The 15,242-nt window shown below is 45.6% G+C and overlaps 1 protein-coding gene across 1 annotated transcript; it reads right to left on the reverse strand.

The window, feature by feature from the left end:
- Positions 1-1,100: 1,100 nt before the first annotated feature.
- LOC105454654 (methylthioribose-1-phosphate isomerase) lies at positions 1,101-3,331 on the reverse strand. The gene is made up of 5 exons (XM_011697433.1): positions 2,970-3,331; positions 2,430-2,668; positions 2,134-2,342; positions 1,827-2,035; positions 1,101-1,648 (listed from the first exon to the last, which is right to left on the reverse strand). Exons 1-5 carry the CDS (start codon positions 3,105-3,107, stop codon positions 1,355-1,357), a joined length of 1,089 nt encoding a protein of 362 aa, XP_011695735.1. The 5' UTR covers positions 3,108-3,331; the 3' UTR covers positions 1,101-1,354.
- Between the last annotated feature and the right edge of the window lie 11,911 nt (positions 3,332-15,242).

The following is a 15,242-nucleotide window of genomic DNA, read 5'->3' on the forward strand; positions in this document are numbered from 1 at the left end:
AGCCGCGCTTGCTTGTCGCGACGGGCACCAAGATCGGCCACCAAGATTTCGGGGAGCTAGCGCGCTCGACGAAGAACTTTTACAGTGCCGCAAGACTATTCCGGGAGGTCCAGGTTCCGCGCGGTGCGACGAGGCTGGCGGTACTAAAGCACCGCGCCGCGGAAACCCGACGGCGGACGAGATCCCGCGCGCGTCTTTCGGACGGCGAAAATAGAATCCCGCCGTGGTTTCCCGCAGGAAACCCAGCGCGGCTCGCGCGCGTCGGGCTGGCGTGTCGATATACCACGACGACACTTGTGAACAGCATTTCAAGTAGCCGAGATCTGAAAAGCCGAGTGTGAAAAGAATTTTGAAAAATGTCAAACCGCGCCTTCAAGGATAAATTACGGATTTCAAACACTTTTCAAAAAATGAAAATCTTGAGTTATTAAAAGAATTTTCGAAGACTTTACCTCTACTACGCTTATCTACCTCTACAGTTTGTAAAAAATTAAATACCATGTATATTGTGATACAATTTAATATCACATTAAATTCGTAATACACTTATCATTGTGAGATACGTGTATTTCGCATATACGCGAAAGTGTGTAATACAATCTTATTCAATAAGACATAAATCTTCAAAGGATATTTCAAAGGATTCAAAGAATCTTTTTTAGAAGCAAGCAATATGGAATTGTCATGATACAACAATAACGTTAAATATCCTTAGAAATTCCTTAAAAAACTTAATACGAAATTATACAGTTAATGAAATTGACTTTCCTGAATATTTATATTAGACAGATACTATATCATGGCTCAAGAGATTAAATTAGTCACGTATCTTGACGTTATAATCAGTACACATACACACGTTCACGAATATACAAGTGTTTATAAAACATCTTTTATGAAGCTATTTCTTTTCATAAAAAATATTTCATCTCGAAATGTTTCGATTCAAATTTATCACTGTCTCTTTCGCATACATCAAATCTTGTTGAGTGTATTAGAGAAGGGATGGTAAAAGGATTCACGGATTAACTAGTGACGTCAAAATTAGACCGGAAGAGTGAGAGATTGCGGAAGATGTTGTAGAGATAAAGACTCGAGGATGTACATTAACAATTTATTCTGAGAAGATAGAGGCCGATTAAACAACATCGATACCGAGAAATGACCGCCGAAACAGATGCGCGGCGGAAACAAGGCCGCGAATATTTACATCGGCGGCACATGAGGTCTCGACAGCTAATCTAAAGAAAGCTGTCGCGAATATTCTCGGTAACCCGGTAATAAGCGATAATATAATACATAAAAAACATCTCAATCACATTGGTAACAAATATAGGAAGTCTTGAGATAAATCTTAATTTGACTGTAGTTCTAAGTTATAATTTCTTAGCCCCCATAAATTTAGTGGCTTTAAAATACCGATATCCGAAATTATGGCGGTGACCAAATCCGCCGGTGTCACGTCGAACGCTGGATTCCAACACGTTACGCCTTCCGCCGCGATTCTCTTGTCGTTTATGTGAGTCATCTCTCGTTCAGATCGCTCCTCGATAACTATCTGGTCACCGTCGACCATTTTGAGGTCCACGGACGTCATTGGTGCAGCCACGTAGAAAGGGATGTTGTGATACTTGGCGAGAATCGCAATCTGTAATCAATAGAAAATAGTTATGTGAGCGCGCATCTCGCGTAAATACATACTAATATCTTTGAAGGTGAACCAGTTATTTTTAGGAACAACCATCATCCATTATCATTCGCGACTCTAATCGTAATATTCTGTAGTATTTCGAATTAAAATACATTAAGATGACAAATAGTTATACCTGATAAGTCCCAATCTTGTTTGCAACGTCGCCGTTCGCGGTGATTCTGTCCGCGCCCACAACAACCGCGTTGATCTGTTTCGTTTTCATCACCGCGGCGACCATGTCGTCGCAGATTAGAGTCGCCGGTATCTTCTCGTGCACCAATTCGTAGGCGGTTAAACGCGCGCCCTGATTGCACGGTCTGGTCTCGGTGTAATAAACGTGTTCTGAAAGAAGACAAATAACGATTGAGAGAAACGTTATCTCGCTCGCCCGGCCGAGAGATAAGGCTTTCGAAATCTTTGAAAACAGACTGCATATTTACCAAGCTTTCCCATCTCGTGTAGAGCTCGGATGACGCCTAAAGCCGTGCCGTAGCCCCCGGTGGCGAGGCTCCCGGTGTTGCAATGGGTGAGGATCCTGACTGACTTCTCCTTCGGCACGTCGTACAGAATCTCAGCCGCCCCGAGCTTCCCGATCGCTTTGTTGTCCGCTACATCTGTCTCTAACATCTCATTTATCAGGTCTATGACACTACGACACAAGTTGCAAGATGATACAAATCAGACAGCTCGTATGTCCTTCTCCAAAAGCGCAGCAGGGCCACGAGAGAGAGCGTACCTGTCTTTCATCTTGACCAGCGTGCAATCGTCGCTCTCGTTCATGCAATTTACCATCTTCATGATGTCGTTGGTCGCCGTCTTCATGTTGACTGCGGTCGGACGTGCCGTTAACAGGTAATTCAGGCTGTCCTCGATGGCCTGGCGAAGCGCCGCCTTGTCCTCGTAGCCTGGATGTTGAAGAATCTCCACTGCCAAACTGAGGCTACCCACGATAGCTATGGCCGGTGCGCCTCGTACCTGATGACAGGTCATCAAATTACATTGATACTACGAAATACAAATCAATTTCTTAAGTTAAAGCTTCATGTTACATCCTCAACTGTATAACATTGTGTTCGATATCGAGTTAACAGAGAAGGAAAGTGCAGAATTGATATACGCAGTAAACATCAAGACGAAGGAGCACATAGTTTCAGATATTTCACATTTCATTCACAGATGTGAAATTTTCAATGTTATCACTGATAAACTGAACAGTTTATCAGTTTGATAAACATGGAGAAAGACGCATTCGTAGATGCGAACAGTAAGCACCTACCTGCATCTTGTTGATCGCATGCCAAGCATCCTCGACACTTTTGATCTGGACGTAGCTGGTCGTCGCCGGCAGCAGCGTTTGGTCCAGGATCTCCAGCTGGCGGTTCACCATGCTCCATTTTATCGCCTGCAGCGTCATCGTGAACTGATGATGGATCGCAATCGATCGCGACCGGCCACCCGGCGAGGGCAATTCGCAATAACTCCGGATTTATTGAATGAATGAGTCGCAATTGCGCGACTCCTCGGCCGGAGAGTGGAGGAAAACAAATTGGATCGATTGGTCCGGAACACGGCCTGGAGGCACCCTGGTGGTCTGCGGACGGCGCAAACGCGCAGAACTGCGCTCCGCGCAATGGCAGCGAGCAGGCGCCATCTGACGGACGAGATCGTGTTTGCTTGCGCTCGCACCACCCCGCTCTTCACCTCCTACCCTTCCGCCATCTTCACCCCTTCGCCGCCGAAGAGCGTATGTAATGTAACGTTATCGCCGAACGCGTTGCATAATTCTCCTGATAGCAGCGGACGTCGAGCGGTCGTCGTCAGCTCATCTGTTTCGAAATTCCGAAACGGCTCGAGAGATGAAGTGACTGAGCGCGTTCTGGGAATCAAGAGTTGTCTCATTCTGCGCCGCAGAATCGTTCGGCGTTAATGGAAATTAACGCGCCTGGAATAAATCCTAGGTACGGAAAAGTACCTGTCTATTGACAGCGAATTTTTTTTTCATTGTCAAAATTATACGGGATTGACAGATCACAGCTGTTAATCGCCCGCATTGATTTAATTAAACTCAGCTTCATTATGCTGATCAGAACAAATTTTAATTCTTTTAGATGTTATACATTAAGAATAAAGCTATTACATCGAGAACATTTTTTTCTTAATTATTTAGACAATTACATAATTAATTGCTCAAATATAATAGTCGCGGAGCGATAAAAGCGCAATGAAAAATTTCATCTTATAATTAATTGCCCTAAATTGCCCACGTAATTATTTACCAAAGAATTATGAATTATGCACAATATCCGAATTTTGTAGTAAATGTATACTTTCATAAATTTTGATAGTGTCACGCGTATCATCTTCCACAATTGTTACAAATATCGTTATTAAATTTTAAATAAATTATTTTATTATATTATGAATTAATATTATTATGTCATTAAAGTTTCATCAAATTATTTTATTATATTATTAATTAATATTATATTACGTCATTAAAGTATCATTACATTTTATTTTATTATTATTTTATCATATTCTTTGTTTTATTATAGAAATTAATTTCAGCACACTTAATTAGCATGCATATATTAGAAAAAAAATTATATTTTGAGATTATTTTAAAAGAACTCTTATGAATTAAGATGTCAACAAATTGACTCGCTCCGGTATCAAAAACAAGTAAAAAAAATTTCAAAAAAGCAAGAACTAATTCCTTACACGACAATTTTAAGTACCGTTTATCCCTTTATGTATCATCAATTTTATATATCTTATATATTAACATTTGAGATAACCAGTCTAAACGCGTGATTTTGGGGAGGTCCGAGGCTCGTCTTATTTTTGCGCTATTACATCCGCGCGAAAAATTGCAAATTCGCGTGAGACGCACGTAGAGCAAAATGAGATACATCGGCGTTGATCGTTTCGACTTTCGAAGTCACGTACGCCGTAAGATCGGACGTGAAAAAGGTCCAGACGCGCGTAAACGCCGCGCGTTTACGGAGAAGCAACGCGCGTACTTCTCTCTCGCAGCGTCGCGTGCGCGAAATCACCCTGACACAATTCCGCCCGTCCTATCGCGACGGCGGAATTTCAAAGTGCAAATGTCACGCCGACGGTCTCGCGTATTTTTTTTTTTAATATCGGAAAAATGGCGTGCGCGTCCGGGACTCGTGCTACTCGATACTACCGCGCGATTTTCCGCGAACTCGCGGACGCCTTTGAGCGATCGTCACCAAAACGTCAATTCTATCTGCGACTAAACAATGGTCCGGCGTCAAAGCGACACTCGGCGTACAAGTCCGATTCGCGGTCGCTTTGTGTCGCGTCGGAAAAATGACTGGATTAACAGGAACTGACTGCGGGAATGCATTTCGCGATACCTATTGATTTCATCATTGCGTGGGTCGAAAACGATCGTGACTCCTTTCCATAACTTCCGATCTTCGTAATTTTGCGGAATAAAAACTTTTACGACTCTTCCATCGATTTATCCGTCCTCTTTAGGACTGCCTCGTGTGCGTGCAAGCTTTCTCCGTATATATTTCCTTCAAAGCAAACGCAGCTGATTTTTTTTCCGATTTTCTCACCTTCGCCTTTCGTCGCCTGTTCCGTCTGCGTTTGCACTTTTTTGCATGCGCGTTATCTATCGACAGGTTTCTCCCGAGGCAACGTAAATAGCGGGACGTAAAAAAGCGTTCGGAGTGCCTCGCGTGATAATTACGTCCCACGAAGCCGGTAAAGTTACGTAATCGCCAAATGCAGAAACAGTCGCGCGTTGATACGACCTTACCACTGGCGCGACGTATCGAGATAACGAAACGAATTCAGGAGAGAGAGAAAGAGAAAGAGAGCCGAGCATCTCCCTTGGAAATTTAATTCTCATTTATTTCACGTACGCGCGAAACCGGGTCTCTAAATTTTCGGTAAATTAACGCGTCGAATTTACTTGGCGTCGCGAATCCGAATTACCGCTAACAATAAGTTAACGTGAAGCGCGGGCGAGACAAATGACATTAATCGGCGTGGAATCGCATCGCGATGGAGCGGGCATGTGTGACCAGGTGTCAGAAATCCTGGGGCACTCCGGAGGTGGGGAGATGTAAAGACGCATAATGAGAGAGAGAGAGAGAGACGTGAATAACGAGAATAGACGAGGGTTACACAAATTCATATTCACTTTAATTAAATATATCTATGTACATTATAGGTACATCATTAGTACATTTACCATGTGATAACTGTACAACGGTAGCACTTTCAATACTGTTCACAAAAATACATCGCATATAAACGAGCAATGAGTTTATACGCAAGGTCGGCTTGCGACAAAAGACAAGAGCGTCAATTAATTAATTATTACCTTTCGCGCCTCGCGTCCGCGACTCGCGGCGTTTTCATTTTATGTACAAAAGATTCGTGCTCTCTCGAGTCGCACGACGGGCCAAAGGAGGAACGTGCTACGAGAAAAAGAGATTTATATTTATATATATATACTTTTTTTTTCATAAATTTACTTCGCTTAGAAAGAAACATTATCGACGCTGCCGCCGCTGAATACGGAGAGGCCCGAGAGGCCCCGCTTCATTTAAGTACCATCAAAGAGACACGAGACTGACAGATTGATATCGATATTTATACAGTTATACATCGAGTGTGTATGTATGTGTGTGTGTGCAATAACCGGCATTTCGGTTCTAATCGTCGCGACGAGAGTGCGCTTTAGCAGCTTGAGTTCCAAAAATTTACTAAGCACGAGTCGTGCCTCGTGAATTTCACAGATAAGATAACGCGGCTCTAACGATTTTTTTTTACAACCGCAAAGAGGTACGGAAAGATTTCGAAATCAGTGGAGCTCGCTAAAGAGAGTTACAGAATCACATTCACGTTTCAAAAATAAGGTAGTTTATCCAAACACACCGTTCCTTCCTCTGTCGCTGATTATCAAATTCGCCGGCCGGGCTGGCGTAATCGCGTATCGCGCGCTTATCGAGTGTAATAAAACCTAAAAATCCCCTCTCGAGCTTAGCACACTTTGGAACTTTTTAATCCCCGCGGTGATCGATCGATGCGCACGCTGCGCGCGCTCCTCTCTCTCTTATCTCGTACATCTTATCACATTTTAATTCGACCATCCTCGCGATACAATCCGCATCGCGCGTTTTCAAGTTTACCGTTTAGACGTTGACTATTTACAGGAGTATTTTTCGCAAAGAAGACGCAACTTAAGGAACATTTGGTATCAAGGGCGATAATTCGGTCGGGTTGTCGTCGTCGGTGGCCGGGCGCGGGAGATCGCTTCCGCCGTTTTCTAGGAACTGTAAAGCGTTTCATTATCGAGTAGTCGTTGAGAAAAACGGGCGGCAACATTACCACCCTCGTGGTCGCGTTTCGTTCGCGCGAACGTGAACGGAACTCGCGGAAGCCCACTTTGTGCAATTCGCGAAGCGAGCGACGATTCGTCCGACGACGGCTGTGAACTGTGCCGTCGCCGTCGTGACGAATCGGCGCGAAAATTATACAGTCTAACAAGGGGAATCTAAGCGGAGATATACGGATATCAATAAACACTAAATCGCACCGACGAACGTGTGCGTCGATTACCTATATAATCCTAGCTTAGCGATGATTATTCCTTCTACTAGTCGAGCTTATAATACAGAAAGAGAAGAACGTTTGAATTAACAGGAGTTAAATGTACTGCAGAGTTAACGTTGATGCAACCGAGCCGAAGATCGCCTAGCATCCAAAGATCTGAAATCGAAGATCTCCGTTCGGAAGCTTCTCCTCACGTAAGATAATTCTTACGTTCTCATATCGCTCGATTTTGCGATCCCGCTGTTCAAAGTCGCGTGATTCGATCGATTCGTAGTTTCCTCTATAGTTGCGGTATCTCGGAATCGCGAAATCGGAGATCTTCCTTTCTCTTCCCTTCCTTGGATGCTCGGGGCCACCGTAGGTCGTTGTCTCACTAAAGAAATCGTACGGAACTAAGGAACGTGCGCGGAAGACAGAAAGGAACCGCAATCGACTGCTGCTGCTGCTGCTACTACTGTTACATCGGAAGGAAGCGAGAGAAGCTGCGTCGAAGGTGCATCCGGCTGCAGCTGTCGCTGCATATTCGACGAGACCAATATTTACCTCGCGGCACCTCCGCGCAGCGGGACCGATCGATCGCTCGCTCGACTCGAAAAGTCGTCTGGCGGCAGCCTGAGCAAATTAAACGTACTCGATTTCCACTACGCTGGACCACCGACGATGGAGATGTGTGCACGGGGGAGGGGGAACACGTTTCGCAAAAAGCGCGTACCAGATCGCTGCGGATGATTCCTTACAAAGAAGAGTTCAAAGGTCTCGTCAGGTTCATTTTAATTTAAAAAAAAATCTAAAAATAAAACGATCTCAGGTAAAACGTTCGGAAATAAAATCACGTATCTAAAAGAACGAGCAAGGATAAAAATTTGATTGAAAAAATTTTTACCTGAACACACACGTTCGGATTGGAAATATCCGTGTCAAAGGTGCGTTTCAGATTTTTCGCGTACGGGAGTATTCTCGGTTAAAAATCCGCGCGCCACTCGGCACGCACTCTTCTTGGTCACGCATTGTACATACCACCCCGTGCACATTCATATACAGCTATCTATGTATATGTATTATGTAGTTATATGTATTCGCGTGTCTATGCCTATGTATATATGTATGCCTAGCTCCATTTTGGTCGTGTGGAGAATTCCGATGGGATCGACGTGCATGACGTAGTATCTGGCGCCGATCGAGGAAACGTCACAATTCCATTTGAACGTATCACCGAGATGACACCCACTCCAGTCTCGCGGCCGCGGTTTTCCTCTATTTACAATGGTACGAGAACGCGCGCGCGCGCGTCCCCTTTTTCGTCCCCCGTTCGTCGACGCGAAGCGAACGATCTCACCCCCTCGAACAGTTTAGATTCTACCCCCCTCACTCCGTAATTCGGTCGAACGCGAAACTTTTTAAATCGAGCGCCATGCCGCGCGCCGAGCCCGCGATTGAAAAAGTGCGCGTCGCGCGTCGAATCTCTCTCCCTCGTCCTCTCGACGATTTAACCCGTTCAAAAAAATCCTCGATTCACCGTTCAGTTAACCGCACGAGATTAATGCGGCAGCGACAGCGCGGCGGCGACGACGTCAACGCTCGAGTCGAATCCCTAAATCGTTTCCTTGGAAACGGAAATCGCGCGGTCCGCATCGTCCGCCTTTATCACAATCGTGGGTGTCTATTACCGTCTCCCCGCAACTCCCCGAAATCCCCCTGGACGTGTGTCCCCGAGGGATAAAAATAAAAGGACAATATAAAAAGAAAACGCGATTAAAAAAAAAATCTCGTTGCTAAAGCTACGATCGTCAGAGGTGCGCTTGAGGAAGTTATAACATGCGAGTTCTCTCGTACGACTAGCCGAAGTTTAATCGAGCGGTATCCGCTCCCTTGCCCCCCCCCCCTTCCGCGCCCGGTATATACGCTTTTATGTACTCCGCCGAAAATACTGAAGCGAGTTTCTAACGTACACACGCGATATCGCGATATTATCCTAAGAGAAATTTAGGGAAAGCGGGGAACGGTAGCCCCGCGAGCGCTACCTTCCCGCCTCCGTTCCCGATATTATCATATTTACATGGAATTTTACAATAAGGATCCGAGACTGGAGCGGACTTGTCGCGGCAACGTGCGCCTTGTCGCGCGATCGGAATCGGCGCCGCAACGCAGATGCCCCGCACGAGCCGTCTCGCGACTCGCGAGTAACAGTTACACGCAACACGGTAAATTGACACGGACGGACTGGCTGACGGGGCGAGCGTTTAACCAACGCGATCAATTAAAGAGATTAATTAAGATCAAGGAGTTACTCGTTAAAATCAACGATCGTCGAATACAACTCTTGATATTTCTATAAGATACTTAATTCTCTTTACGCCAACGACCGCTGTCACAATTGCGTCGATCACGTTAATCGCGTTTTCATTTCCCACGAAATATCGAGCCAGTCCGTCCCTGTAAATTATTTGCGTTAGGGTATATCACCCCTAATATATATAATATTATATATATATGTATCACATAACTCCCATTGTGACTTGGCTTGCTATGAGTAAAACTTAGGAACCACACGGTCAAAAACTCTCATCTCATCGTGAGGTTTACTTAGGTACTTTACGAGCCTCGACAGCGATTACAACCGTCCATTACATGAAGAGTATTGGTCCAAAGAGAAATGTTGGGGTATATCTGAAGTGATCCGACGTCCCTCGGGACGTCGTCTCATTGCGGATAGTGATCTAAGATAGAGGTTTCCGTCAAACAGCGCAACGTTACTCCCAAAAGGACTGCGTGATTCGGAAAGGATATCATATGTAATCTTTCGTCACGAACATATTCTTTTACATCGTTGCGCATTCCGTTTACGTGCAAAGCATTTAAAACGCATCTAAAGGTTGAAAATGTTCGAGTTTCAACAGACGTTCAGGCCCAACAACGAAATTGGTCCAATAATTGCAACAATGAGATCTCGGAGCTTTTAAGAATTCGGCCAGTCGCGAATCCACGGGGATCCGTTCGCTCGAACGTTACCCGCTGTTTTTTGGGCGTAGCGTCGCGAAGTTTGTGCGAGGGTTACCTCCGATTTGTTCTCTTCTTCCTATCGAAGCGCCGCTCTGATAACGGCGGTTATCAAACCGCCTGACAGAAGATCGAGGCGTCCGGCGTCATCCTGATCGAAGATCCGCTCTTGTCAATGTGCCAGCGCGCGATGCGCTACGGCCGGCGCTCGTACGTGAAACCGTAAGCCGCGCAACAGATAAAATATGTGAGTTCGGGCAACTCGATATATACTTACGGCTGCTCCGGAAACTGAAGGCTCTCGACGCCGGCGGCGATGCCATCCGGGCGCTCCGCACGTCTCCGTGTCGCGGAATTTCCGCTCCGCAATTTCTTTCCTTGTCGCGGGAAACCGCGGCGATGGCGGTCGACGCTCGTGCCCTAACGTGACGGTTAACCACCGCCGAATTATACCACGGAACATACCTCCGCACGTAATACTGTGACGGATGTAACAGAACGTCCGTCGCGCGTTTCGCTCGCTGCCGTCCTCGGTTCCTCGCGACACCGCCAAAAATTGCGCGTTTATCGAGAAATTAATTTAATTAAATTTTACCGAACTCTCGTGCATTTTCCGAGATACTTGAATCCCTAATTTTCCGATTAACCCTTATAATTTATCGCTTAACAAACCCTTCCCAGTGAGGACTCAAGTAAGACAGAGAATAAAAAGCAAAATATATACGAATAAAAAAATATATATATATTGAAAAAACAATCTCTGTTCAAGAATTTTTTCTTTGGATTAAAACGATGCTAAAAAATTGTCCACGCGGAATTTTCCGTAATCTACACAAAATGTGAAATTAATACGAAATTGATTAAATAATAAGGAATAAAATTTAGTAAAATAATTAGGAATAAAATTCAGTTTTTTTTAAATCTTTGTTTACCGAGGATCGGCAGCGACTTACTTTCTTCCTCTCACTCTCGTTCACTCACACGTAAACCGCTTTGCGTTTTTTGTAACGCGAATTAATCATGAGAAATGATCGTTAAATAATCGCGCGTAACGAAATAATATTACGATTAACAAGATCCTTGTAACAATGACAATGATCGCTAATTCGCGATAATTCGTAGTACCCTTTGAAAAATTTCATTTTTCGGTGTTCGAAAATCACAGCGCGCGTTTCAGCCTTCCATTGCATATTAATTAGACCGTTTTATCTTGAGAGAAGCGTGGGCCTTTCTTCGCGTGGCATCACGCATCTCCCTTGTGCATTTTCCCTCCGCATCTTCTGCCTCTTCTCGTTTTTCCGAATCGTCGAACAAACGTAGAGAGACGGACTCAATCGAAATCAATTAACGAAACAGAACATGCACTGATCAACAACGACGTGACAATGCGTGTAATGTGTTGCGTAACGTCTTCGGAAGCGGACCGTCAGAAACGGAAGATTTTTTAGTCAACTCGATGTAAGTTGCAGTAATACATAGTTCATCGTATCCCGACGATTGCGAATTATTTCCAATTTCTCGACTTTACCGTAACTACGTGGTTTGCGAAAGAAAATGTGCCTATAAAAATGAACGTTCTCGATAGAGAAGTAAAGAAGTCATCTTCTTTCAAATGCCGGGGATAAGTGTACATCGAACTTCGAAAACGTAGCGAGCCTTCGCGTAAAGTTTAGGAAACGTATCAAAAAGGGGACGTTTGCGTGTACGTGATATCGTTACAATATTTAAAGCCCCCGCCTTCCCGTTTCTCACGGTCCGCCCGAGACGAGAGAACCGAATAAGAGACGCGGCTCACCGTCTTTCGCGAAAAGACTATTCGAAGCGTTTACTATCGATCGATTGTCCTCGCAAAATTCTGACTTGGTGCCAGCCATACCGCCCGACTGTCAGCGCGTGAGCACGTCGTCGATAGATCCCGTTGCCCTATTTATTTCTCTGCCCGCCCGCCCGTTCGCCGCTCTCACGAGATGTGGCGAAAGTTTCGAGGGCGCGGTATGATCGATAACCGTCCTTCTCTCCTCCCGTCCTCACCCACCCACCGCTTTCCTGTCTACGACGGCCGGGCGGCTTCGAAGACGCGGCAGACGGATTAACCGGCAAATAATTAATCGCTAATGAGGCCATTGATCGAACGGATTCGCCCCGCGAATCGATTACACTGTCGCGCCGATCACTGTGGTCCAGCCTCCGTCGAAACTCTTTCGGGGTGGCACTCTTTCCGACACTTCCTCCCCCTTCCCCCTAGGAAGAACGATGCTCGACGCCTAGGATCTTCGAGACTCCCGGAGATTTTTAAATGCTGGAATCCGATTGAATTGGGACTATCCTTCCAAAAACTCTTTTCGCACATCCTGTAATTCTGGGATTTTCCATTTTCGAATTCCAGTATCTAAGAATCTTCCGAATCCTTCCCCCCCCTCCCCCCCCCATTAATCCCAGGATCATGGCGCGCGAAGTACTTGCCACCCTCTGTCCGAACTTGCGCTCTCCCTCTCGAGGGCGCCTCATCGTTTGGGTCCCCGGTATTCTGGCGACTCGAGGAACGGGGGTCAGGGCAACCCGAAGCCGAAGAAGGGCGCGACCGGGCGCTCGTAGAGCAGACGCGGCGGCGGCGGAAGTGGCGGCGGCCGCTTCCTTCGCGGGGCAATCACCGTCCTCTACAAGGACCCCTTCCCGGCGAACAGCATCTCCCTGTGCTTGGTGCGTATGTGGGAGCGCAGTGTGTCGATCCTGCTGTAGGTGGCTGGGCAATAGGGGCACAGCGAGCGCTGCGCGGTGTGTATGTGGAAGTGGTGCCAACGATTGGTCACCTGCTTCCCGCAGGCGCGGCATCTCCATAGCGCCGGGCTGTTAAGCGACACGGCGAACATCTCGTGATAAGAGAGGCCGACCGGCACGCTCGGCATCGAACCTGCAAAACCCAACAGCATCTACATGCTCTTCGTGCACAACCAGCGCCGAAATTGTGTTTAACCGCGAAGCGCTTGAGATCTTGAAGATTCTGCGAGCCTAGAAGGAATCCCCAGAGATGGTCAGTCCTTGTGAATTCAGGCGATCCAGTGCTCGCTGAATCTCTAAGATCCAAGACTCTATAGGATCCAAAAATTCAAGAAGTCCGGGATCTTCAAGACTTCATGGATTCGTCTTGATTCCTGAACTCCTTGATTCGACAGGATCTTCATGATCCTTCAATTTCGGGATCCCGAGCTTTTCGGATTCCAAAAACTTTCGATTTGCAAGACCTCGAAACTCTTCGAACCCTTCGGTGCGGTGGGTGGTTGTGTGGGTTCTGTTTGGTGCAATGTTCGGGTGTCAGTGTCCTTGAGGAGTCTAATGAATTTGTTGATCACGGCCGGTGACGTCCTCTTGTGTGAATCCGAATTATCGATACGCACAAATCTTGGAGAAAGAGGAACAAAAGGTAACTGTGCAAAGAACGATGAGAAAACATAAATAACTGTTAAATGGCATCGAGATAATTTTCTGAAAGAGCGAGCGACTCAAATTCCGATTTCCGTGTGAATTAATTTTTTGAGAAACTAAGTTTAGACCGCCCGTAATTCTCCGTAACTCTCGGAGGCAAGTCGTATCCGCCTTTGGAGAAATTTTTTTGAGCGCGCGAATAACGGGGAGGGACGTACACACAAGAGTGTAGGCAGTGAGTCGAAACGATCGAGTGTGTGTCCGGTCATGTGTGAACGCATCCACACGCACGATCACCATTCACCTCTTTCGCAGCTTCACAAGCACAGATATATTCCACAAGCGTCACGGGGAGGAGAGGGGAATATATACTCACGTTCTTGACGCCGCCATGGAAAATACGAAGAGCATGCCGTGGAGTGAAAATAGCGCGCCTCTCCACGTCCAGAGACTCCTGAGTATTTCAGGATTCCCGGGATCCTCGGGTTTCTAGAATATACGCGTTCTCGCATTCGCGAATCATACGCTAAAGCTCATACGGAATCGCTCGACTCATCGGATCTACCCCGGGGAAACTTTTCGGTGCCCCCGAACGCTCTTGCAGGATCCTCCGAGATAAACTCCACGTTTCAGCGGTAAACGCGGAGGAGAACATGGAGGAGAAAAATACTTAACTGAACATTTGCCGATGTTATTGCAGGATTATCTGGGACGGAGACTCTCGTCGCCTCCAATAATCCGTGCTGGAAGACGCACTAACTTCATACGCTTGTGTTAGGTTCTTATCGTCGTCGACGTGTGTTGGCGAAAGAAGTTTACGTACCGTTTCACACGCATCGCTTACACGGGGTGATCAAAAAGTCACGACGAAATGTATAACGACATTTGAGAAACGGAATTTAATATATTGTGCGAATAACTTTTTTTGGTGATCATGCGTGTTAATACTATAATTTTTTAAATATTAATAAGTTTTAAATACATACTTGGTTATATTACATTACAAATTGTGTGACTTTTTGATCGGTACGCAATCAATGCATCGCAAAATATTAAACAACAATATTGAAACAATTATTGTAAATTGGAGACAAGTAATTTTTAACGAGGATAATAAATAATAATTGTAAAAGAAAATAAGAAGGTACCAAAAAAACTTTATCCTTTCGCGATCTGTACGATCCGAGAGGATTGGCAAACATTTTAAAGCAATATTATACTCTGCGTAAATCCATGCGATTAGAAAAGCCTCGGGATGCATATAAATTAAACTATCGACGTAACGTGATATGCGTGCTCCCGGGCACGCTGCGCACTTCGGGATAATCGGGATATTTAATTAAGACGTTGCGGTGTTGTCAAATACCAGTTCACCCCCAAAGGTCGCGTATCGATTATCGAGGCGGATTACCTGCAAACGAAGCATCCAATAATCCGCACTGCGCGAACGAAATCTGCGAAACAATCGCGTCACAGGGATTAACGACGACGTGCGTGTCTTGCTCAAATTTAAGCCTTTCGAAGTCCA

This window comes from Wasmannia auropunctata, unplaced genomic scaffold, assembly GCF_000956235.1.
Source record: "Wasmannia auropunctata unplaced genomic scaffold, wasmannia.A_1.0 LD336106.1, whole genome shotgun sequence".
NCBI classification, from domain to species: domain Eukaryota; kingdom Metazoa; phylum Arthropoda; class Insecta; order Hymenoptera; family Formicidae; genus Wasmannia; species Wasmannia auropunctata.